Here is a 22,983-nt window from a genome sequence, read left to right as displayed (position 1 = left end):
TTGGCTTGGTTGGCATAGCAACTTTTCCTAAATTAGGGTTTGGCGTGCCCAAACCCTAATTAGTGCATGTGGCATGTGTCTGTGGCGCATCGACGTTTTGTGCAAATGGTGTCATAGCCACGCCAAAGGAACCATTGTCAAGCCATCATATGGAAACGGCCACAGGAGCAAGGATTTCCGCGGGTGGCTATGATATGGCGTCTTTATTAGGGCTTTCTGGGTCCCGCACGGCTCGTGGCATGTTGTGGGGCCCGAAGTGGCATAATTTGTGCCACGATTGGAAATTAGGGTTTCGACCATGCAAGGTCGTGTTGCTGGTTAGAACAACCACATTGAAGTCTGTTATGGCGTTGTCCATAAACAGAAGATGGGTTGGCACGTAAATGTATTATTTATGGTATGTTGCCACGTTCGTCATGCTTATGTGGCAAAGTGGCACGTCCGGCACGTTTTACATGCCAATTAGCGCATTGGCGCAACTTTGGAAAGCCAAATTGGTATCGGCGCAATTTTGCCTCTCTTTTTTAATACTGCGGCAGGTTTAGAGTAACCTGATTGGTCGAAAAAGAGAGGTCGGACAAACGCGGGCGTGGCCACACTTCTGGTGTGCGTGTGGTGGGTTTAGAGCTATGTAATTGCTCGGGGCCGGCAATAGCAACATGGAGCGTGGCCGTCCACATCCCGAATTTAAAATATGCGTGCAGCGCATTTAGAGCGACCTTATTGGTCGATGGGAAAGGGGGACGGCAAGAGCAACATGGAGCGTGCCCAGCAGCCATAGGCGGTGCCTGTTGGAGCGGATTGGCCGGCTATGTAGCGTGGCCACGCCTCTTTTGTCGTTGCTCCTATTTGCCGCAGTTCCTCTTCATTTCTTATTTTCTGATTTTGGGTAGGATTTTAAACCTACTAATCCATGGCGGATCAATTTCCTAGCTTGGCTAGGTTTAGTCTCGACCAGCAAGGTCTGATATACTGCACGGGGCGTAAAACCCTAATTTTGCAAATTAATTGGGTTAGGATATTTTCATGACTTATCACAAAATTGATTGAAATCTGCATAGAGTTCTTTAAATTTATTGTCGGAGAGCAGTATGATTTCCTGTAGAGTTCTTTTATGCAAAGATCTTAACCTCGATACTTCGGGAAATTCAAGCTATTCTGCTGCGAGTGAACATTAATTGTCATGTCATATCAGTATTAAGGGCCCAACCATGGAACATAGCACAGAAAAGTATTCAGTGAGTCTTATATTAATGAATAATATAGGCAGGGCGCCTAAATTTACTGAACATCTGGGATTGTTGCTACATGCACCATTATGGGTAAATTTCATGTGAATATATTGAATTTCTCAATAAATGCGCCAGTGAAGAGGTTGAACACTCATCACTATTACATGGCTCTGTCTATTTGCAGAGTGACAGCATATTAAATGCGGAAAATTTACAACCTTAGCCCTGAACTAAAAACCAGCATCAACACTAGGGATAGAGGCATCTGTAACTAACATAATTGGACTATGGTCACTACGAACTTGAGTAAGATGATAAAGTTTAGCATTGGGAAAATTAAGACTTCAGTTAACATTCCATATAGCCATGTCAATTCTGGATTTATTAGTGTCGGTCCCAGATTGTTATTTGTCCAAGTATAGTTATTTCCTACAAAGCCAATATCTTCTAAACCATAACTAGAAATAGTGTTATTTACCCAACCATTTGAGGAAGAAGAGACACTATTGTCAAGGTAGTCATATGAAAATTGAGGTCTCCTATGACAATCCAAGGATTGTTATTAGTACCAATAATTCTCTGTATAAAGTTTCACTGCTCTTTTTCATAGAATAATTAGAGTACCCATACATACAAGTTAATAAAAACCCAGGCTTGCTAGGATTTGCTTGAACTAAGACATTAAACATGTTATTTTAGGTATCAACAATATCACAGGTGAAACCATTTTTCAGAGCAAGACAAGTCCTCCAGAAATACCTTGTGGTTCTATGAAGACATTATTTGGGTATTGGTATGTTCCAGCGGGGGTATTCATTTACTGACTGTTTATCTTAGCTTCACACAAGAAAATAATATCGGGATTTTGAGTTCTAATTAAATCACCCAAATGATTTCTGGTGTCTGAGTTCTTAAAACCTTGTACATTCTATAAAATTATTTTCATATTTAGGATCAAAATAGTGTAAAGAGTAAAGAGTGCGAGTAGTAAAGTATGACTAGCATGATTGTGGAAACACATGTGAGTTATATGAATGAATGTTCTAGTTTTATGCATAAAAATTATAATACTAGATGAGAAAATTAAAAAACCTATGAAAACGATTAAAGCAGGTTTAAGAATATTTAACCGACTACTAAAGAGATAAAGAGGATAAAAATAAGTAAAATTACTTGGAGTAAAAATTACCTGATTTTCCTTTTCTGTGTTATTATCTTGGCTGGCTCGATTTGTGACCCTTTGAGCTGCTTGATTGGCTGTGATAAGATCAGTATTGGCGGAGATTGGAGTATTGTCTTTCCTAATATCTAAAGATCTATGTATTTTTCCTAGTCTTGTGATGTCTTCATCTTCTTCTAAAGGATTCTTCTTGAGCAGGAAATCAATATTAATTGCAACTCCATCTTTTGGAGGGACAAAGGTTGTAGTCTTAACATGATTTTTCTGGTTCTTCCTAGCAGCTGGGGATTTAGAAGCTGAGGATGGGACTAAGCTTTTCCAAATACTGTTGACTTTCCCAAAGAAGTAAGGTTTTTCATGTGCCTTAGACAAAAAGTCTGCAACATCCTTGTTAATATATTTACAGTGTTTTACGACATAACAGTCAGTGCATATGCCACTAGGTTGGTCTTCATAGAAAAATTTAGTCCAACGTGTTACACCGGTATTTGTGATAGCTTTAATAATTCCCCTTCGAAGTGGGTCAGTAAGATTAGTATTGTCGCAGACCTTAACTAGGTCACTCCTAATAGGGATATGATCTTTAGGTTCAATGGCGACAACATGTCCCATTATTTCTCCAATCTTGGTGATTACAGATATGTTATATGCTCTGAAAGTTCAAACTTTAGTTGAATCTAAAATTGCTGAAATCTCCAGTGTTTCTCAGTATACACCATCTCCGGGATGTAATCATGAACAACCAACAGATGTTTGTTGATACTCCATAGATGTTCATCAATCATTTTGTTTAAAATCTCCCATTTGCTAAACTTGAAAAACATAATATTGGGGTCAACCTCGATGATTTTGAGATTTTCAGCAGTCATGAAAAGACATGTGAATACAATAAACTTCTCCACAGTCTCAACACGCATACGTCCTTCGATGATAATTTTGCCAATAGCGCTTGCCTCCCAGTTATTATCCTCTTCTTTCCTAACACTGGTAGATTTTTTACATACCACAACTTCATTACTGCCTACCAGATCTTGCATAGCTTTCTTGAACTTGTTGACTAGCTCACCTCAACTGGTTCATTGGTTCCTCCTTCCATACTCGAGAATAGTTTAACTTTAGGGTTTAGATGAAAAAACTTAACTCTCTGGTAAGGTGCAAGAGGTTGGATATATATGAATGTCTTGGTAGCGGATATACTCAAAATATTAGACCATATTTTTTGGGTTTTCTCATAAAAACAGAATGAGTGAGTATCTGTTTTGAGAAGGTAATTTTGTTAGCTGGCAATCGACCATCCGAAAATAAAGATAAAACTGATATATTTCAGATAATTGACTAGTTTGAAATTCAAAAACTTCAAACTGGGGAGAAGGCGGGATTTATGGGCATTATGGCTCATTGAGTTGAATCGGGGATAGTTCTTCTGCAACCTCTTACCACTGATCTCTTCACAATCAATCTTTTCATTCAAACGTTTGATAACAGACTCGGCAAACACCTTAATCACATAATATATACGCAAACTCCATTAGAGACAACACAAGTTGTAGACACATTATGGAAAAACAGTTCAAAGATTAGTTATCCATGTAAACCAAAAAGAAAATTTTAAAATAAAACTAAATGGGAATGACGAATAATTAATAAATACAGATATACGATTAAACCATAAAACAGAAGTAAATTAGGAAAAGCAAGTAATGATAATGAGTATAACTAAGGAAACAAACAGTGAAGATTTTAGGAATATCAGAGAATTTTGGTTTACTGATTTAACTCTTCTGTGTCGCCCGATTCGCAAAAAGCACTAGTGGAAAACATGATTTTTAAGTCTGTTTGTGTTTTATAAAAACGACTTCCATCGGGTTTCTAATTGGAGGTTCCCGAGGTAGACGTTTTACTGAGAAATCAAACTAGTCCCTCTACCAGACGTTATACTAAAAGGTAATTTAGGAAATAAAAGGAGCTTCTAGAAGGAGTACAATTAAGACTTCCATAGAAACTAGTTTTCGTGGTCCTAGTTTTCCACGCCAGCGCACCGCACCCATATCTCTCTGCTCTTATCTTTAACAAACCCTAAGAGAATCCATCTCTGTTTTCATCTCTCACTATGTTGTTTCTCAGACAACAAATTTCACAAAACGAACAATCTACAAAGAAAAAAATTCGTTCAATCTTAACTCTCCATCTGTGATCTCAGAAGAGAAAGACAAACCCTAGAAGGCTAGAACCCACTGAACCAAATCAATCTACTCACCTAATAGATCTGTAATCGAGGCCTTCTTCTTTTTTGAAGGTTACTAATAAACGAATTTGCCGTTTCTGATACTTAGTTTATGATTGTCACCATCTAATTTTGAATTTTTGGGTTTTGTAGTGAACAACATATCTCAATTTTTCGGGTGTTGAGGATAATTTTGATACTATTACTTCCGTAAGGTATACAATCATTATTACTTTTTCTGATTTTAATTTCTCAAATTAGGGTGTCTTTAATTTATATTTTTTTGCCTATTTAGACTTTAGAGTTTAGGTGTGTGGATCTGGGTATTTTTGATTGATTTCAAGTGTTCATTCGTTTAGTAGTTATTCGATTTTTGTACGGGTGTTCTGTTTTACTCCTCTAAGTTATATGTTTTCTTGAATAGATTAAAGCTGCTTGTATGGGATTTCCTGTCATTTTCTTTGTATGTTATTGTTATTGTTTTGGTGTTTTTGTTGGGTTTGGTTGTGGATGTATGTTTATAATCTAGTGGTGGTAAATGTTTTCCTGTTCTGTTTGATGATTGTTGTTTCTTTTTCTCAAGTTTTTCTCTTTCCCAAAAATATTTTAACCATCTGTATTTTGGACTTTGATTAGCCTGCAGTCTTGTTGGTTAGAACGAACGAATGACTTAGATTTTCATTGGTTTTGATTCCGTATATGCTTCTAATTGTTGGGTCTCTATGTGATTCGTGTTTGCAGGGGACAATTGGTTATAAAAGGGGTTGGAAACATTTTACAAAGGACACATTTGGACCAAGACAATCCTGCACTCTACTTGCTTGATAAAAATTCAGAGAGGCGATTTTTAAATTTTATCTAACCTTCCATCCACCACCGTCACCACTTCATTCACATCATGTACACCTCTCGACCTGAGAACTTCTCCTCCCCTGTTTGTGAAAACACTCAAAAACTCACAGCTGAATTCAGTTGTCACCACCATAGAGTCGACCTTCACAGACCACCAACACCTCCACCAATCCATCACCAATTTCTTCACACCTTCACGAATAAAATTTCATATACTTGAGGTCCCTATGTCAAATGGGTGGTATGTCATTTTCCTTAAGTTTGTTTAGAATCTTTTAAAATTACCAGAATTTTTGTTTTTTTATTTGTTTGTGGTTTGAAATTAGCTTATACAATGTTGAATGTTTATATCCAGACCATCAAAATGTTTACCTCTATGAGGAAATCGCTAAATATAAGGGTGTTGATCATCTAAAAAAGACAAATGCCTCAAGAGTTCGTCTGTCTACCACATATTTTGTTCCTCAAGGTGTTTTCTTACTACTTTTATTTACTTTACTAGCATTTCATTTATCTGTTATCATCAAATATTGCCATTAATACATATGAACCCTTCCATAAAAACAAATAGTTTATTGAGGATGTTAAATAGTTTACAAGTCATTAGTTGTGCTTCCAATCGATCAACTGTCTTTGAATTTTAGTGTATTCAGGATGTCTTGTTGATCAACTGTCTTTGAATTTTGCCGAGGAATAGACACTAAAACTCATTCTGGTTTCTTGCAGGTGCATCTCAAACCAATGGATTTCAGAACCACAAGAAGGAAATTGGCTGGTGGGACTTATCTGACTTGGAGGATTAGTTCAGCATTGCTCGAAAGGCAGAAATGATGGGAAATATCGGTGAAGTCTTGCCTTCAAGTTAGTGTTGATGCTTTCTGTTTGTTGAGCTTCGAATAGGAATATAGGTTAAGCATTTTCAACTTAGTGTTGAAGTTTCAGGTTTAGAAATGAAGGTATTTTAGATAGTTGAAGTTGTAAACCGAATACACTTTTTTAATATAAAATTTTGGATGCAGAGTGATTTGCATAATAATTTTGCTTCTATGTAAAAAAATTTTGAATTTCTTTTTCATTTCTATCATATTAGATTTTAATTTAATATTTAGTGATTGGTTCTAGTTTGATATTCAGCTGAATCGGCTATGGATTAAGTTGAATCATTTTTTTTTATGAAATATGATCCAGCAATACGGCTGTTTCTATCAGCCATTTCAATGGACTGTTGATAGCAGTCCTAATCTAATAAGTTTAAGGAGTCTCAGGCACAGTCGTTTCAAGAAATAAGACTACAATATTCGGGCTGCCAGAAACAGACTGGTTTAGCTGTTTTAAATGTATTTCTCGCAGACTTATTTTTTTGATTTTCCACTAGTGGAGGAGTTGTTCACTGGTTTTGCTTAATCCATAGGAGTCTAAATAGACATGAGCGGAATCAAAAATCTTGCTTGGGGTATAAATAAAAAATTAGAGCAGGATGGATGGCAAAAATGAACTTTTATCCACATACCATTAAGAAAAAAAAAGCTTCATTGTCCGGGTCCGCCCCTATAATTAGGGGTAATCATAGGAACAATCATAATTTAATTTGGTGTGCATAAAATTCTGGGACTTAAAGAAATTACTGCTACGTAGATTGTCGCAATAGCAAAAATCAATGATTATAATAAAATGGGTAATACCTAAGGGTGCACAGGAACCGACCTGGACCGAGGAACCGTCCCGGAACCGGCGGAACCGAGCCGATATTTGTCCCGAACCGAGGAACGAGGTACATGTACCGGTCCATAAAATAGGAACCGAGGCTGATGAGGTACAGGTACACGGTCCTGTATAAGTCCCGTACCGTCCGGATCGAAAGAACCGACAATTCGTAGCCATTAGATTTAGGGATACTGAACAATTATAGCCGTTAGATTAAGGGGGGGTATATATAGTACCTTAATGATAGGGTTTCTCATTTTCGTTTTTCTTTTCTGTCTTCGTCTTCTCTTCCCTCTGAGAGACTGAATCATTGATATAGAGAGAGAACTGAGTTCTTGAGTCTCTGATTCTCTGAAGTATGAAAATGAACTCCATTAATCAGTGAACACGGCGAACAACACCTCTCGATCCAGAAGAAGAAGAAGAAAAAGTCAGTGATTTCAATGATTTGATTTGTGTAAGTTTTTTACTTTTCTTGCTTTTTTTCTTCTCCAATTTTAATCCTAGGACTACGGATTTTTTCTATATGAAGTCGAGTTCTGGATGATCCTAGGACTTTTGATTAATTTAATTTAGGGTTTCAGTTTCACAGGGTAAGTTATCAATCACATCAGGAAGAAGACGAAGGGAAAGGATTCAAGGAAGAATCTGAAGGAAACCCATTAAGGTACTTTGTATTTATTTGCATCTAATTGTTCTCTGATGAATTTATTTGTTAAATCTCATATATTTTGCCGTAGTTTTCTTTTCAAGTTCTTGCATCTTCAGATCATCATCATAATATACAGCTCAATATTTTCCATTTTTAGTTGGTAATCTTAACTTGGGTTTAAACACAAATCTCTATTTTTGTATGCTTGAACAGAACATCCCATTCATCCCCTCCCTGATTAGACTATCTCATCAGATTAGACAATCTCTCTAGAGCTAGTTGAATGTTTTCTAGTTTTAAGTGGGTGGATGTTCACCTCAGCGTCTCGTATGTATATGTTGTTGTACAGGTATTCCAACATTTGGTGTAATTTGTGGGTGAAATTAGTTTTGAAACCAAAAACAAATTGGGTATCAACTGAATAATAATAATAATCAATAATGGGAGTGCAAAATTGAGATTTTTCTAAAGTTTTATGATGCCCCACTGGTTAATTCTAAGCAAAGAACCCTTTTAACATTTATCTTTACCATCCATTACAACATAGTACATCTTTTAATAATTTTTGTTATCATTAAAAGTCTTTTCTCTTGTCAGTGATGGAAATATGATGCCATTTCACTCGGAGAAATGTTGAAGAAGCCACTTGCAATTATTGTGGAAGGACTTATAGGGCTAACATGTTCAGAAATGGAACTTCTGCCTTGTGGAAGCACTTTAAAAGATTCCCCAGCAATCCTAATCATAACAGAGCTCACATAAATAATGCTTAGAATTTGTAACTTATGCAGTTATGCTTAATGAAATTATGCTTAGAACTTATGCAGTTATGCTTAGAACAATGTCCAGTTCTTATTTTTTATAACAGAGCTCAATGCTCCTTGAACAATGTCCAGTTATGAAGTTCTTATTTCTTCTTCATTTTATAAGTATGGAATGGATCAAGTTTCTTATTTAATTTTTCAGTTCATTTCTTTTTTCATTTCTTATTTCATTTCAGTTTCAGTTTCATTTCAGTTCTTATTTCATTTCTTATTTCATTTCAGTTTCATTTCAGTTCTTATTTATTTTCAGCACTTAAATTTGTTTTCTCAGTGATAAGCTGTCATGGATGAATCAAGTCAAGCTCATGGAACAGATACCCCTACACCTACAATTGCTACACCTACCAATGGCACAGATGCAATTGTTGGATCCTCAATCCAACCAACAAATGAAGCAGCACAGCCAGAGACAGCAACAGTAGATGTAGAAGCTACTTCTACATCTATGGGTGGTAAGATAACTTCTGACATTTGGAATCATTTCAAGAGGTTGAATGTTCAAGATGCTGGATGCAATTACTGCAAGAAGGTGATAAAGGCTCATACTGGAAAGAATGGTACAAGTGGAATGTGGAAGCACTTCAACAGATGCAAGCAGAATCCTAACTAAGGCCTTGTCAAATGTTTGAAAGTGTTCTTTGATGCCACTGTTGCATTTTCAGCCTCAACTAAGGTAACAACAAACACTTTCTTATGGCAATTAGTTATCATATATGAGAAACTAGTTGAGTTTAGAGATAATGTAGATGAAGATCCTTTTATTGCTACTATGGCTGGAAAAATGTTTAAGAATTATAACAAATATTGGGGTGATTATGCAAAGATGAACCCTACAACCTTTTTTGCCATGTTGTTGGATCCTAGAGAGAAAGAAAAAGGACTACAATTTTCTCTTGAGCTCTTGTATGGGAAGAATTCTTCTAAGGTTGAATCTGTTATGAAGCTTGTTAAGTTGGATTTTAAGATTCTATTTGAAGAATATAAGGATGCCTATTCAGTTCATGAGGAGGAGTCAAGCAGTTCTATCCATGGACAAGCCAAAGCAGTGGTAAGTAAACCAGTGGCAGGGCCAAGTCGTATGAAAGAGTTGATGTCAAGGAGTAAGAGGTTCAAGAAAATCCCAAATGATGATGAGGGAAAAACAAAGTTGGATAAATATTTCATTGACGAGTATGAAGAAGGTGTAGGAGAAGATGATGATGAGGAGTTTGACTTATTGGGTTGGTGGAAGACCAACAGTACAAAGTATAAGATACTTGGACATATGGCTAAGGACATATTAGCCATTCCTGTGTCTTCTGTTTCCTCTGAGTCTGCTTTTAGCACAGGAAAGCGAGTCTTAAGTCCTTGTAGAAGCTCTTTATCTACAAGGACAGTTGAGGCATTGCTTTGCACACAAAGCTGGCTAAGGAAGCCAATACAACTTGATCTTCTATCTGATTACATACCAGATGATGATGTTGAAGTTGAAGAAGGTAACATATTACATTATTACTTGTGTTTGGAAGTAATAGATATAGTCTAATAGTTACTAACTGCTATTATTTTTTTTTGCAGCGTTACTTGGTCCTATTAACACTGATGACACCACAAGTGCTGCTGACATGGATTAGAAGATCAAGATTCAAGACTACTGCAGCACTAGTTGCACTGCTAGTTGATCTTTTTTCAGATTTTCTCATTTTCAAGACTTAGTGTGTGTGTCTGTGGCTACTGCTACTTTTTTTTTTCCATATTTTCAAGACATTGTTTGTTTGGTTTGTTAGTAATATTGCTACTTATTAGTTGCTGCTTTGAATGAGAATTTGTTATATAGAAAAAACAGGTAAAAAACAGGTAAAAGAAAAGGCACTGATGAAGATCAGTCTTGCCAACAAAATTTCTGAATTTGTTATCACTGAAAAGGTACCGACTGGTACTGGTCCCGTACCGGTCCCGAACCGGAACCGAGGTACACGGTACCGGTACCGGTCCAAAAGATCAGTACCGACCTCTGGGGGTACAGGTACTCGGCCTCGGCAAGAACCGAGCCGAACCGTACCGTGTGCACCCTTAGTAATACCAATAGAAAATGGCGCCGCGCTTTTGAGATTTGCAGGGGTGCTGGATTTTGGGCGTGCGAACGGTTTTTAGCTTGTCCAAAACACGATTCATATAGAACTTTTGTTGACGATATGATATCTGATTTATATGTAACATGTCTGTGATATAAGGGTAAATGTAGAAGAATTATAATTATTATTTTTTTTTAAATCATAAGAAGCCAAGTCAAACGGATTTTTTAAAAGTTAACCGTTGGTTGAGGCGGATGGATTTTAAAGAGGGGAAATTAGGCTAAGGCCCAACCCATGAATAACCCATAATATGGGTCCCTTAATTAAAAGAATTTTAAATCTAGGTTCAGAGTTATTAAAAGATATCCATGCCCTTTTATATTTTGTCAAAGCCCCAAATTAAACAAAATTTAAATTTAAACCCAAATTATTAAATCTAGGCCCAAAATTGTTAAACTATAGTGTGAATGTGTAAACAGAAGTTACACATGCATATATCATGTGTATCTAGAAGTTACACATCCTTATGACATGTGTAATGCAAAGTTACATATCAAAAGATAGACATCAAAAAGAACGCATAAAAAAAGTACATGTATTACTTTAATATTCATTTATAATAATTTCTTAGCATGTGTAACTAGAAGTTACACACGCATCTGTCTAGTGTAATTGAGAGTTACATATGCATCTATCTAGTGTAATTGAGAGTTTCACATGCGTCTGACTTGTGTGTTCAGCGTCAACTCCAGTTCCAGCGAGACCTAAAATATAACGACAAGCAATTAGTTTTTATAAGATTAAATGAAAAATAATGTATATTCAATTTCACATACATCTGAGTAGTGAAACTAGCAGTTACCCATGCAAATGACTAGTGTAACTAGGAGTTACACATCCATATTGGAATTCAGCACACGAACCAATAAAGGAAAGAACATAAGCATGATTACCAAGTGTATAATGTTCAAACCACTAATTTCTGCGGTAAAGCTATGAGTTAAAGGTTCAACATTTCTGGGAAAACGAATAATAGGAAACAAAATATAGACTGAGGCATGCTGGACTAACCTTGCAGTAGTATCAAGAGCAATTTCAATGTTGGCATTCACCAATCCACCATTCTTTTCCACTCGATAAGTAAGTTTAGCTCCATCTAGACTTGCATCAATATACACGGTAGAGTTCTCGTCAATCTCCTCTCTTAGAAGCATCTTTGACAACTCTGTCACCACCTTCTTCTCTAGCCACCTCCTAATTAGCCCATCTCCATATACCTGTAAAATAGACAAAGAAGATTTTGCAACTTCTGTAAGAAAGAGCAGGAACATAAGAATAACCTCGCAGAAAACTTTATAATCCTAATTTATTTCGTTATTCAGGACGAAAGAGCACATTGCTGAGTAGATCACATACCGGATCGTAGCTTTCAGTCAGTACAATTTCCAATGCAGCATCAGACACAGCTAGTGCAATTGCCCTCTCAGCCAAGCGAGATGCCACATCCTTCATCAGAAATCTAGTTACTTTTCTCAGTTGGATATTTTCATGAAATAAATGTAAAAGAACATTTTGAATGCTACAGCTGTTAAAAGAAGTAAAAATATCTAAAAAAAACCTAGAAAAATTTCATACACAAGCAAACTGTTCTACATGTAATCGGCAGTCACACGTGCATATATCATGTGTAAGTCGCAGTTACATATGTCATAGGTATGTGTAATGGGCAGTTACACATGCATATGACATGTGTAAGCCGCAATTACACATCAGTATTATGGCTTGTATACTTGGCACGTATACTATGTTAGCTATAGAAATCGAAATGAAACAACTACAGTAGCCCTTAGAATCACTTTCCAATTTGGAAAATTATATATCCTCAAAACTTTCAAGGATGTCATGATTCATGAACAGTTACATCCTTAACTTCTATTACAACCATTCATATATTTCTAAGCGGAAAACTTACAAAGAAAAATAAGAATACTGAAATTGAAGGACTCAAATCATTAAGCAAAATCAGGAATTCAACATATTATTCACATAAATAAATGCTTAGTAATGTATATCAAACAGTAGGCACACACACCACAAAATCTATTATATTCTTAGCTAATAAACACGATATCACAATATAAAGTTCTAGTTTAAGCAACACAAATACTGGATTAAACCTAGTAATAATCTGAACTGAGAATCATTTCCAAAGAAATTCCTCTAATCATTGTACAAGAAAATAATTTCCTTGTATCTTAGTCAATTCAATTGGCATGTGTATCTATAAGTTGTACATCTAATTAGCATGTGTAACTAGTAGTTACACATCCAATTAGCATGTGTACCTAAAAGTTACACATCTAATTAGCACATGTAACTAGTAGCTACAAGTCCATTTATCTTGCCAAGTTATAACACTCTACAAATATGATCAAATCATGAACTGTACAATAAACGTATAATGTATGTTGATGTATATAAGAAATCACAGACCTGCTTCGCATAATGATACATGGCATGACTGTGCATTAAGATCCAGATATACCCAATTGGCCTCCAGCAATAAGCACCCATTTCTTTACAGGAACTCCAGCATACTCTACCCCAGCATGCAATGTAATTACCATCTTTTCAGAGCTGAACGAAAACTCCAAAGTATTATATTCCAAAAATCCCAAAAATTAAATACAAGCAAACAGTATTTTAGCAGCACAAACCTCATTTAAATGTCGTTTCCCAGCAACCCAACATCCAAAGCCCCATCATTCAAATTATCTCGCAAACTTACATAATCATTATAAACAATTCCACATTCAATCTCATCATTTCCAAAATCACTAGCTCCACTACTACTCCCTACTACTAGGATTTGATGTTCTTTCCTCAATTTCATAAATATAACCACTATAACAGATAGAAGTTTCATATTAGGTTACATATGCATATCCAATCAAATTAGCATAGTTATACATCTAATTTTCCTGTGTAACTAGTAGATACACATTCATTTAGCTTGTGTACCTAGAAGTTACACATTTAATTAGCATGTGTAACTACTAGTTACACATCCTTATTCTGCCAATGCTAGTTAAACGTGCAAACTGTCATACATATGGCATGTGTAATGTGCAGTTAAACAGATGTAATGTGTAGTTAAACAGATGTATGAGTTAAGTGAAACCATTCCAGACCTATATCCATATACTACCTTTCACGAAAAGAAGTAACTAGTCGTAAGTAATCAAGAAGGCCTACTTGATAATCAAAGAAATGATATTAGTATTCAGGCGTCATAAGAATATCCATATGGAGAAAAAGCAGTAAGTTTATCACGAATAATCAATGTCCCAGCTACGAGAACTATCTCGATGCATAATTCAACAGTAAAAACCAAGCATTCACAGGGGATACTGACGTAGTAAATTTATTAGAACAAGTTAACCTTGATCACAACAAAAATATAAACATCTAAAAAAGAAGGGAACCTTGTGAAATCAACTAATTACCTGTGACCACTAGCACCAGCAGTAGAAACATAAAATAGTTCATCCTCTATCATCTCATCATCTCCTTCAATTCATCAATTAAAACACCACCACTGACTTCAAAATCCTCCTTCAAACCTGCTCCAATACCACCACCTCTACCACCACAGCCTCTTCATACTCCTCCAAAACCTGCATCTCCACCACCAATTCGTTAATCAAACTCAACATGTGTAGTCAAGATAAGCAAGATAAAAACACCAACAAGAGTCCACAACTGGCTCCACTAGAATTATGAGAGACCAGCGTTTTTATTGAATGGAGAATATCTTCTTAGCTGATTGAATTCAACTAGTAACTAGTATTAATAACAAATCGAACTTAAACAACAACATCAATAGAAGAAACAAGAAACCTAAACATACCTAGATTCAAAACTTGTTGATTCAATAAAAATCATGTTCTTCTCCAATCTGAATAAAGTCAACGAAAACAAAAATCAGAACCTAATCAAACTAAGAAAATACAACTACTAAATGAGGAAAACTTATTGAATCAAATCGAAAACCTTACCTGAAGTAGCTTCGAAACAACAAATTAGATTCAATTGATTGATTCGAACTTGTAGATTGATGATCAGTTGTTAAACCTGTTTGAACCAAATCGATTATATCTATAAATCGATTGAAAACTAGAATAATTCAATCAATACATGAGATATCTTCGAATCAACTGAAAAATACAGAGATTCGATTGTAACTGATAGGGAAGAAAGAAAACCCTAAAAGAATCGTTGAAGCTCTGATCTGAGATTCAATCTAAAACCAAAAACGAATGGTTGCTTTCGTTCTTCTGTAATACGCAAACGTCATCAGCGAAGATCGATGGAGCGAGAATCGTTTTCTTGCTCTCTGCAATTGTTTTCTTCGGATTGATGAAAGAACCCTAATTTTCTTGAGCAAAGACAAGAGAGAAATGAGAGAAAGTGAATCTGGAAATGAAACCTATAGCCTATTTCATTAGGTATATATATTAAAGGGCATTTTTGATATTACGAATTTCCCCCAAACCCTAAACTTTATTACCAAGCCCTGAAAAATCTAAATTTCTGGGCCTAGAAATATTAAAAAGTGAAAGTATGGAGTTGATAGGGGAGGATCCATTTAGTGGGGCTTCTATATATTGAACCCATATAGCAGGGGATTCTAGTATTTTTCACTTTTAAAGAAACAACCGAAAAATCCAGGGGAATAAGATAGATTTTTGAAAGAAAATAACTTACTAGACAAAAGGGATACATTTAGAAGAACTGGGTACCAAAATCGAGTCCTCGTCAAAACCAAAGGGTTGCCCACACTGACGTTGCAGCTCTTATGCGGTTCCAATTTCAAAATACACTACTCATTTCAGCAGAAACGTAACCGAGGAATTAGTTGTCCTAACACTAGTTGAACATTTTCTCTGGTGGCAGCCAAATATTCTGACCACCCAAACACTAACCTCTTCCCCACACCCAAATATTCTGAATGCTAACCCAAGACAAATTATAACACATTTCTATGAGTTTACGATTGGAAATAGACAGAAATAGCAAGACCTAATAAAACCTATCATAATTTAGTCTGTATCCGCCACCCGATCCTGAACAGCACTGGGATGTCTGCCTTTTGAACAGTTTCAGCTTCTGCAAAGTTCATGTTGTATGTATAACAATTCCCAGCTTGAAAAATTTACTAAACAATGAATCGCCAACAAAACAACACTTCCATGGCTCAGATTAAGAAAATTACAGTAATAGGTGCTGACAATTTCTATAAGTCTGACAGGTTAAGGCATAAAACAGATCACAGATGGTTTTTGTCCAGTATAGTACTTGAAACTGAAACACAATTCAAACAATAAACAATTCAAACAATATTTTGCAAGAAAGATAATCCAAATAGAAGTACTGCAGTGACTGTACAAAGAGTTGGGTGACTTCGAATCCAAATCTGGAGAGTCGTATTGCAGTGCAGTTACGAAGAGCTAAAAAGACATGCTTATTGAAATGAAAATAAAACTTAGAAAGTCATATCCACAGATGTTCAGACTGATTCTCATTTGATTTCAACAGTCACCTCATCAAGGATGACGGTGGCACAAGAAAAACAATCACAATCAGGAAACAGGGAAAGCTATACAATTTTCGTCCACCCAAAGAACTCTTCAATCTACTACTCATCAGAACTTTGAACTACCAGGATGGTATTTGCAAGATATTCATACGTAAATCACAAACAAGCACAAATAAAACGAGAAAAAACTGCAGTGTAGATCATCCTTCCAAGAAATCACAACACAGAATGATGCAACCTTATCATATGTTGTTTGAAAATTGAAGGTCATTTTTTAAAGCTTTCAATCCACTTTACTGGGGTAAGGATGGGATCAACAAGTAAAATTCCCTTCAGATAATAGATCTCTAACCTCAAATTTAAGTAATTAAAACGCATCATCATCCTAAGTAAACAGCACAGCCGCTTTGAAAATCCTCATCAATGTATCATAAACCGTCCGATGAAGATACAATAATTTCGCCCAAAGAAAAACATACAACTAGTATGCTCACAATCAGACAACTGCAGAATTGGAAACCTAGCATAACTTGTTAAAGAAGCAAGAGATATAAATTCATTTAGTACAACTAGACATATGTTTCACCGTGTACCTTAAAAAGCGAATATGCCTTGGTAATATGTTCAAGGTAGTAACCTACAATTAAATTGCAATTTTTGGGTCAACAATGTAATGATTACTGTTGTTTTTTCTCATGTAAAAAGTTGCCAACTGTGAAATTCACCAATTCTATTATAATGTTTAAGAAATGCAGACAAAACAACTAAGATTTATGAAGGGCCCCAAGAGATGGGCATCGATGCTAAATCTTCAACTTTAACTAATTAGAATATTCAAGCATACTTGCTTAGCAGAAGGAAAAAATAAACTGTAAATATACCCTCAGAATGTCGTATACTTTACCTATTGATTTAGCTAGAAAACAAACTCCATCACACACAAGCTTTAATGTCTGGTTTGAAAGAGTGAGGCAACAAAACCGTTACATCAGCATTGTAGTCTCCAAAGCGTGGTGAGAGGTCAATCCAAGTATTTTCTTTTATGTTGTAAATCACCACGTGGTTGAATGAAGTAACCCCATTAATAGAGTTCACACAGATCATTATATGTTCGCCATGACCAGAACACGTGATGAGAGCTTCATTATTGTAGTAGTCTTTGGACATGTTTGCTGGCATGGCTGAAGTTTGTTTCCACGCTGCCGACTCAGTATCGAATTCCCAAACATGTAATGTTCTTTTCATAGTGACAGAAGCACCATCTGTTTCCATAAGGACCACTACGAAAACCCTTCCACCGCACTCGACCAAGTCCATTTTGAAAAAATTATCCCCTTCAAGTAATTTTGAGTATATAGCGATAGTGCATTTCTCGGTATCAATACATACTAGGTTTCCATCAAGGGTAAGGTAGTACGCCAAAATCTGTTGTTCTTTACCAGTTACTGTCACACCTCTATCCCAAATAGACCAAGACCCATGTTCTTCCGTGAGCAATCCTAAAGACAAACTCTTCCATGTAGCTCTCTTCTCAGCTGAGGAGAAAACTTTCATAACCATATCAGGCCACATCCCGCAAACTACAAAAAGCTTGTAACTATTAGATCCTTGTGGTACGTGCATTGCGATCCACCCACCTCTAAATTTTTTGCTCAGACGGAATCTAGGTAACGAGCGAACTGAACCAGTAAAGGGATTACAAACTACATAAGAATTGGCGATTGATTGAAAGCACATAAGTCCACCAGATGAAACAACTGGAATAAATGGCGTTTTCCTAATTTCAGTCGGCAATGGGAGTTTCAGATGTGCCCGCCAATCACAAATCTCCATATCATAAACCGAAACAGACGCCGGCTGTTTATTGAAAATTAAGAACCATGGGCGTCGATCAAAGATCTGATGCGAGGTAGTCTGAAAGGTTGGTGAATTGATGATTGCACTCCATCTCTTACACACAAACCGGCACCGACAGAAGTCCAACGTTGGGAGTTGCGCCAATACTGTCTCCACCATTTCATCACTGAGCATGTTCCATGGATTTCTGTCTGTTCATGGGTACAGATTAAATAAGAGCCATTCTGGCTTCATGAGAATTATCATTACAAAGTAATAACGCCATCAATTGAAGATAAAGTGATTGTACATACCCTTTTTCATCTCGCGCAAACCCGCAAATACTTTTAATATGTAATGAAGGAAAGAGTTTTTTAGCTGCTCGCATTTATCCTTTTGACCTTGTTAGCACAATCACATAACTACATTACTTTTCCTGAATCACATACAAAACCTTGTCATGTCAACTAATAACAAGGAAAAATAAATTATAAAACACTCCTTAAAAAAAAATCAAGTAAAAGTGACATACATGGTTTCAAGTAAAAGTGACATACATAAATTAATTTAACTCTCTCCGTGCTATCAAATTACAAGTCTTTCATCAAGTTATGATCAACTACAAGATACGTATCTAATAACACAGATCAAACTCACCTGTCGAGTTGCTATTGGTTCATGGAGTCTTACTTAGATTGGGATTTATAGTTTGTGGTTGTTGACTACAGGAGCTTAAGGTTTTAATTCTGTATAAGACGATAACAACCTAAAACTAAAATCTCAGTCTTGCAGCTTGCTTCCAAACAATCTAAATGATATTGCAAAGCCTATCCTTCTTAATCACTGAATAAGTAGCGATTATTGTGAAAAACTACATCGCTTAACCACATTTCTAATGATCATAATTGGGGACACATATCGAATCTAAGAACAGACCCTAGTTGTTCAAACAAGTTACAACTACGTATTGAAAAGTCTCAAACTAACCATCACATAACAGATCCCTAATATAGTTCAAAACAAAATTTTGAAATTTTAATTTCAAAAAGCAGATTATATTGTTTACAGCTTCAAATCTAAATTCAAAACGTAAAACAAGTTAAACAAACCTAAACACCAACAAAAAAACATCTGAATCAGATGCATGGTTGCTGCGATCCCCATCCATATAATAGTCTCCTCGAAAAAAAAGAGAAACCATCCTGCGAAGGAAATTCATATTCATTTTCCCAACTATTAAGCTGGCCTTCTGGTTGTAATAATTACCTTTGAATTACTAGTCTGCGTTGTTCCACCACTATTCACCATAGATGGCATTGTCATTGGTTGCAACATCTAAAAATTCTTGCTCTCCTCTTTCCTAATCCTAAACGGTTGTTGTGCCGGAGAAGCAACAACGGTCGTCTTATTTACATCAATACTTTTCAATCATAAACTGATTCAGTAACAGACCACTTAAACTATTACTCATATGCTTAAATGGCATAAAAGCCATAAAACCTAGCAACTCCTACACTATAATCCACCTCCAATTTTCTCCATAGCAAAACCATTCACTTTTACATTCTTTCTCCAACATATTTTCAACTCACACCATGCTCTATTCCTCCTTTCTAATGTCAATTCATCTGTTGCTCCGACTAATGTTGTGAACCTTGATGACGCAAGATCTTGTGAGAATTGGTCACCAGCAACTAAATATATCAAGAAACATTAGAGGATTTTCATTCTGGGTGGGTTAGACGGAAGATGGAGAATTGGACAAATGAAGATTGGACCTGTGAATATGGATGATAGGAAACTTGAGTTTGATTGGAGGAAATGTTTCCTTAGATTCATGGGTAACTAAAATAAGGTGTGAACACATAACCTCAGTTGGTCTCTTTGGTTGAAGCCAAAAGATTATATGCTACTATGAACCAAACAGTACTATTAACATTAAATCTAACCAAATTAGATACTAATCAATCAATCAATCAATTAAATGAATTCAATCAGTGATACAGTCAAATTCAATCAAATAAATCAATTCAAATGAATAGATTAACAAATTCAATCCCAATCAGTGATACAATCAATTTCTTGATTCCTATAAAAATCAAGATCAAAGAAATTTAAAGATAAATCAAATCTTATGGAAACATGAAAATTGATGAAAATAAAATAGTCACAGATGTGTGGAAACTGAAAACCTATTACACAAGAAAAAAAATGGCAGATTAAAATTGAAAAAACTAATGAGATGTTTATGATAGGAAATTAAATTACCTGGATGTGATATACAGGATACTGAGCAGTCAAGCTAGAATGATGATGATAATATGAGGAGCCTTCAAAGGAGATTCTGTTGTTAAAGAAGAATGATGAGGCTCTTCTTATCACCTTATTTTATACTTCAACTGGGTCACTGCTATTAGCAGAGGTGTTTTGTATAAAGGAGCAAGAGGAGTCCGATTTGATGGTACTTGGGCTAACTGTTAGGCCTATTCCTATCGGTATGGGTATGGCAAGTAGATTTGCCATGTATGCATCCAATATGTACATGTCTAAGTGGCAAACTAAAGTGGCCAAGTGTCAGATATACCATTTGCCGATAGGTGAGATAAAATCTCTAGATAGCGATAGCTATTGATTGCACTAGAAAATTTATAGGTCAAGCATTATGGTGCTTGGTATTCGTTCGCTATCCCTCATATGTAGGGAAGGGATAACACAAGGAAAGCAAGCTCACTATGGTGCCTTCTTTTCCCTTCCCTACATGATACGGTTACTAAGTAGCCATATGAATAGTGCCAAATGGTTACTGAGTAGCCGTATCAGTTAACTCGTTGACTTGACCAACACGGCTACTAAGTAGCTGTTTTATAGATTTAAGTTATCAAAATCTCGTTCGGATTTCCCACTTCTTCTTCTTTTCTAGTTTTTCATCCTCTCAAAACCCTTTCAAATCCCTTTTATCCCCTTTCAATTTTCATATTGATTCATTGCGATTTGTTGGCTTAAATTAAAAGGGTTTCATCGTTACTCCAAGGTGAAACAAATCCATTCTTCAATTTCGAATTTCATCCAAAAAATCATCGAAGGTGAGTGATTCTAATTTTAGGGTTTCAAATTAATTTGATTTTTATTTTGATTTTGATGAAATTGTTGTTTTTAGGTTAGTTAGGTTTGTAGTATGCAATTAAATAATATAATTAGAACATATATTTAGTGAAAAATCCATGATTAATTGTTGTGTGTCTTGATTTATATTGAATGAAATGTTGGTAAACTACTATATCGATGTATAACATTGATTGACTTGTATTTTTGTATGCTATACACAAATTGATATTGTATTTGTTGTTTGCAAATGTACATAATGAGTCTAATGCGTGCTTATGTGAGCGTTAAATATGGAATTTATTTGGATAGCTCTAGTGATGAAGAAAAGAAAGCTTTGCTAATGTTTACACAACTATGTTTGGATGAATGATTGTGTATTATTAGACAACCGATACCTAGGGAGGTACAGACACATAGTGTAAGAACGCGTGATCGAGTGTGGCATGATGCCAAAATGATGAATGATTATTTTACGCCTGGAACTGGTTATACCTCAAGACAATTCAAACAACGTCTAGGCATGAGGGAAGACTTATTCGAGAAATTTTTAGGAAAATTGCTTGAAGTTGATCCAGAATGACAGCAATGTCCAGATGCAACAGGTACGATGGGGAATTATACGCATATGAAATTAGTTGCCGTGATGAAATGTTTATGCAAAAGTACGGCAGCTGATAGTGTTGATGATTAGACACGTGTGGATGCAACTACAATATACATGTATCTAAAAAGATTTTGCCACACCATTTGCATGACTTTTGGAGAAAGATATTTGTGTGAACCCACTCCTGGAGATGTTCATAGGTTGCTAGCTGAGAATGCGGAACGAGGTTTTCCTGGAATGCTTGGTAGTGTTGATTGTATGCAATGGCCATGGAAGAATTGTCCGGTATTGGCAAGGAACTTACCGGGATAAAGACAAACATAATAGTTTGGTATTAGAAGCGGTGGCATCATATAATTTGTGGTTTTGGTATGCCTGTTTTGGAATGCCTGGATCAAACAACGATTTGAATGTGTTGGCACACTCACCCATTTTTGATAACATGCTAAAGGATGTAGCACCTCCATGCAATTATGTCATCAATGGTCACCAATACCATATGGGTTATTTTTTAGCCGATGGTATCTATCCAAAGTTGACTAAAATTTTACAAGATTTTAGTCAGATGGAAATTCCCGAGTATGTGGGATTCAACAAGTATCAAATGGCTAAAATAAAGGATGTCGAGCGTGCTTTTGGAGTGCTTCGGGGTAAATTCAGAATTGTCGGATCACCATGTAAGTATTGGCAACAATCTGACTTGAACCTAATTATGAAATTTTGTTTTATTTTCCACAACATGATTATCGAGCATGAACGTCGGGATACGGATTGGGACAGTGTTTTTCCTGTTCTGATTCCGGAACCTACCAATAATGGTCGTGTATTTATGTCATCTCTGAAAAACCTAAATGTATTTGTTGTTGATGCATTTGATTAGTCTGTTGATGAATCTTTTGCAAATCGAGTTGTTCTTCCATTTCATAATTCGGTTGTTGAGTATACTCCCAAATTTTTTGGTATTGGGATTCTTGTTCCACTCTCATTTTTTCCTTCCTTGATCGTGTTTCCTTAAGATACTCCAAAATACTAGCACTTTATTGATAGATCCTATCTTCTTCCATCTTAACCGAAGATGTTCCCTCATCACTTTCTCTAAATATACCTTGCTCACGAT

At 35.9% G+C, this 22,983-nt stretch overlaps 3 protein-coding genes and 1 long non-coding RNA gene across 6 annotated transcripts; 2 read left to right on the top strand and 2 right to left on the bottom strand.

Annotated features, from left to right (window-relative positions):
* The first annotated feature begins 4,423 nt into the window (after positions 1 to 4,423).
* Positions 4,424 to 6,556, top strand: LOC113325732. Its single transcript, XR_003348123.1, has 5 exons — positions 4,424 to 4,708; positions 4,790 to 4,851; positions 5,378 to 5,729; positions 5,844 to 5,957; positions 6,215 to 6,556. It is a non-coding gene; the product is annotated as an uncharacterized LOC113325732 (long non-coding RNA).
* Positions 6,557 to 11,303: 4,747 nt separating this feature from the next.
* On the bottom strand, positions 11,304 to 15,046 carry LOC113325716 (chaperone protein ClpB1-like). The gene is made up of 8 exons (XM_026573674.1): positions 14,781 to 15,046; positions 14,633 to 14,680; positions 14,229 to 14,399; positions 13,440 to 13,505; positions 13,216 to 13,359; positions 12,139 to 12,228; positions 11,794 to 11,999; positions 11,304 to 11,486 (listed from the first exon to the last, which is right to left on the bottom strand). Exons 5-8 carry the CDS (start codon positions 13,294 to 13,296, stop codon positions 11,465 to 11,467), a joined length of 399 nt encoding a protein of 132 aa, XP_026429459.1. The 5' UTR covers positions 13,297 to 13,359; positions 13,440 to 13,505; positions 14,229 to 14,399; positions 14,633 to 14,680; positions 14,781 to 15,046; the 3' UTR covers positions 11,304 to 11,464.
* Positions 15,047 to 16,820: 1,774 nt separating this feature from the next.
* Positions 16,821 to 20,567, bottom strand: LOC113278928 (F-box only protein 13-like). Of its 3 annotated transcripts, XM_026527655.1 has the most exons (4): positions 20,426 to 20,567; positions 18,472 to 18,593; positions 17,226 to 18,369; positions 16,821 to 16,958 (listed from the first exon to the last, which is right to left on the bottom strand). In XM_026527655.1, the coding sequence occupies exons 2-3, from the start codon at positions 18,479 to 18,481 to the stop codon at positions 17,255 to 17,257; spliced, it is 1,125 nt and encodes a 374-aa protein (XP_026383440.1). In that variant the 5' UTR covers positions 18,482 to 18,593; positions 20,426 to 20,567; the 3' UTR covers positions 16,821 to 16,958; positions 17,226 to 17,254. The 3 variants fall into 3 exon arrangements, with proteins under 3 accessions (XP_026383440.1, XP_026383437.1, XP_026383445.1); XM_026527652.1 differs by lacking the exon at positions 16,821 to 16,958 and having other exon boundaries at positions 17,027 to 18,369; XM_026527660.1 differs by lacking the exon at positions 16,821 to 16,958 and having other exon boundaries at positions 17,027 to 18,369; positions 18,472 to 18,558; positions 20,426 to 20,555.
* A 1,513-nt stretch (positions 20,568 to 22,080) lies between these two features.
* On the top strand, positions 22,081 to 22,746 carry LOC113342789. Its single transcript, XM_026587400.1, has one exon. It carries the CDS (start codon positions 22,081 to 22,083, stop codon positions 22,744 to 22,746), a length of 666 nt encoding a protein of 221 aa, XP_026443185.1.
* The last annotated feature ends 237 nt before the right edge of the window (positions 22,747 to 22,983 follow it).

The sequence above is a fragment of the Papaver somniferum genome, chromosome 1 (assembly GCF_003573695.1).
Source record: "Papaver somniferum cultivar HN1 chromosome 1, ASM357369v1, whole genome shotgun sequence".
NCBI lineage: Eukaryota > Viridiplantae > Streptophyta > Magnoliopsida > Ranunculales > Papaveraceae > Papaver > Papaver somniferum.
This window is presented reverse-complemented; position numbering and strand designations above follow the sequence as displayed.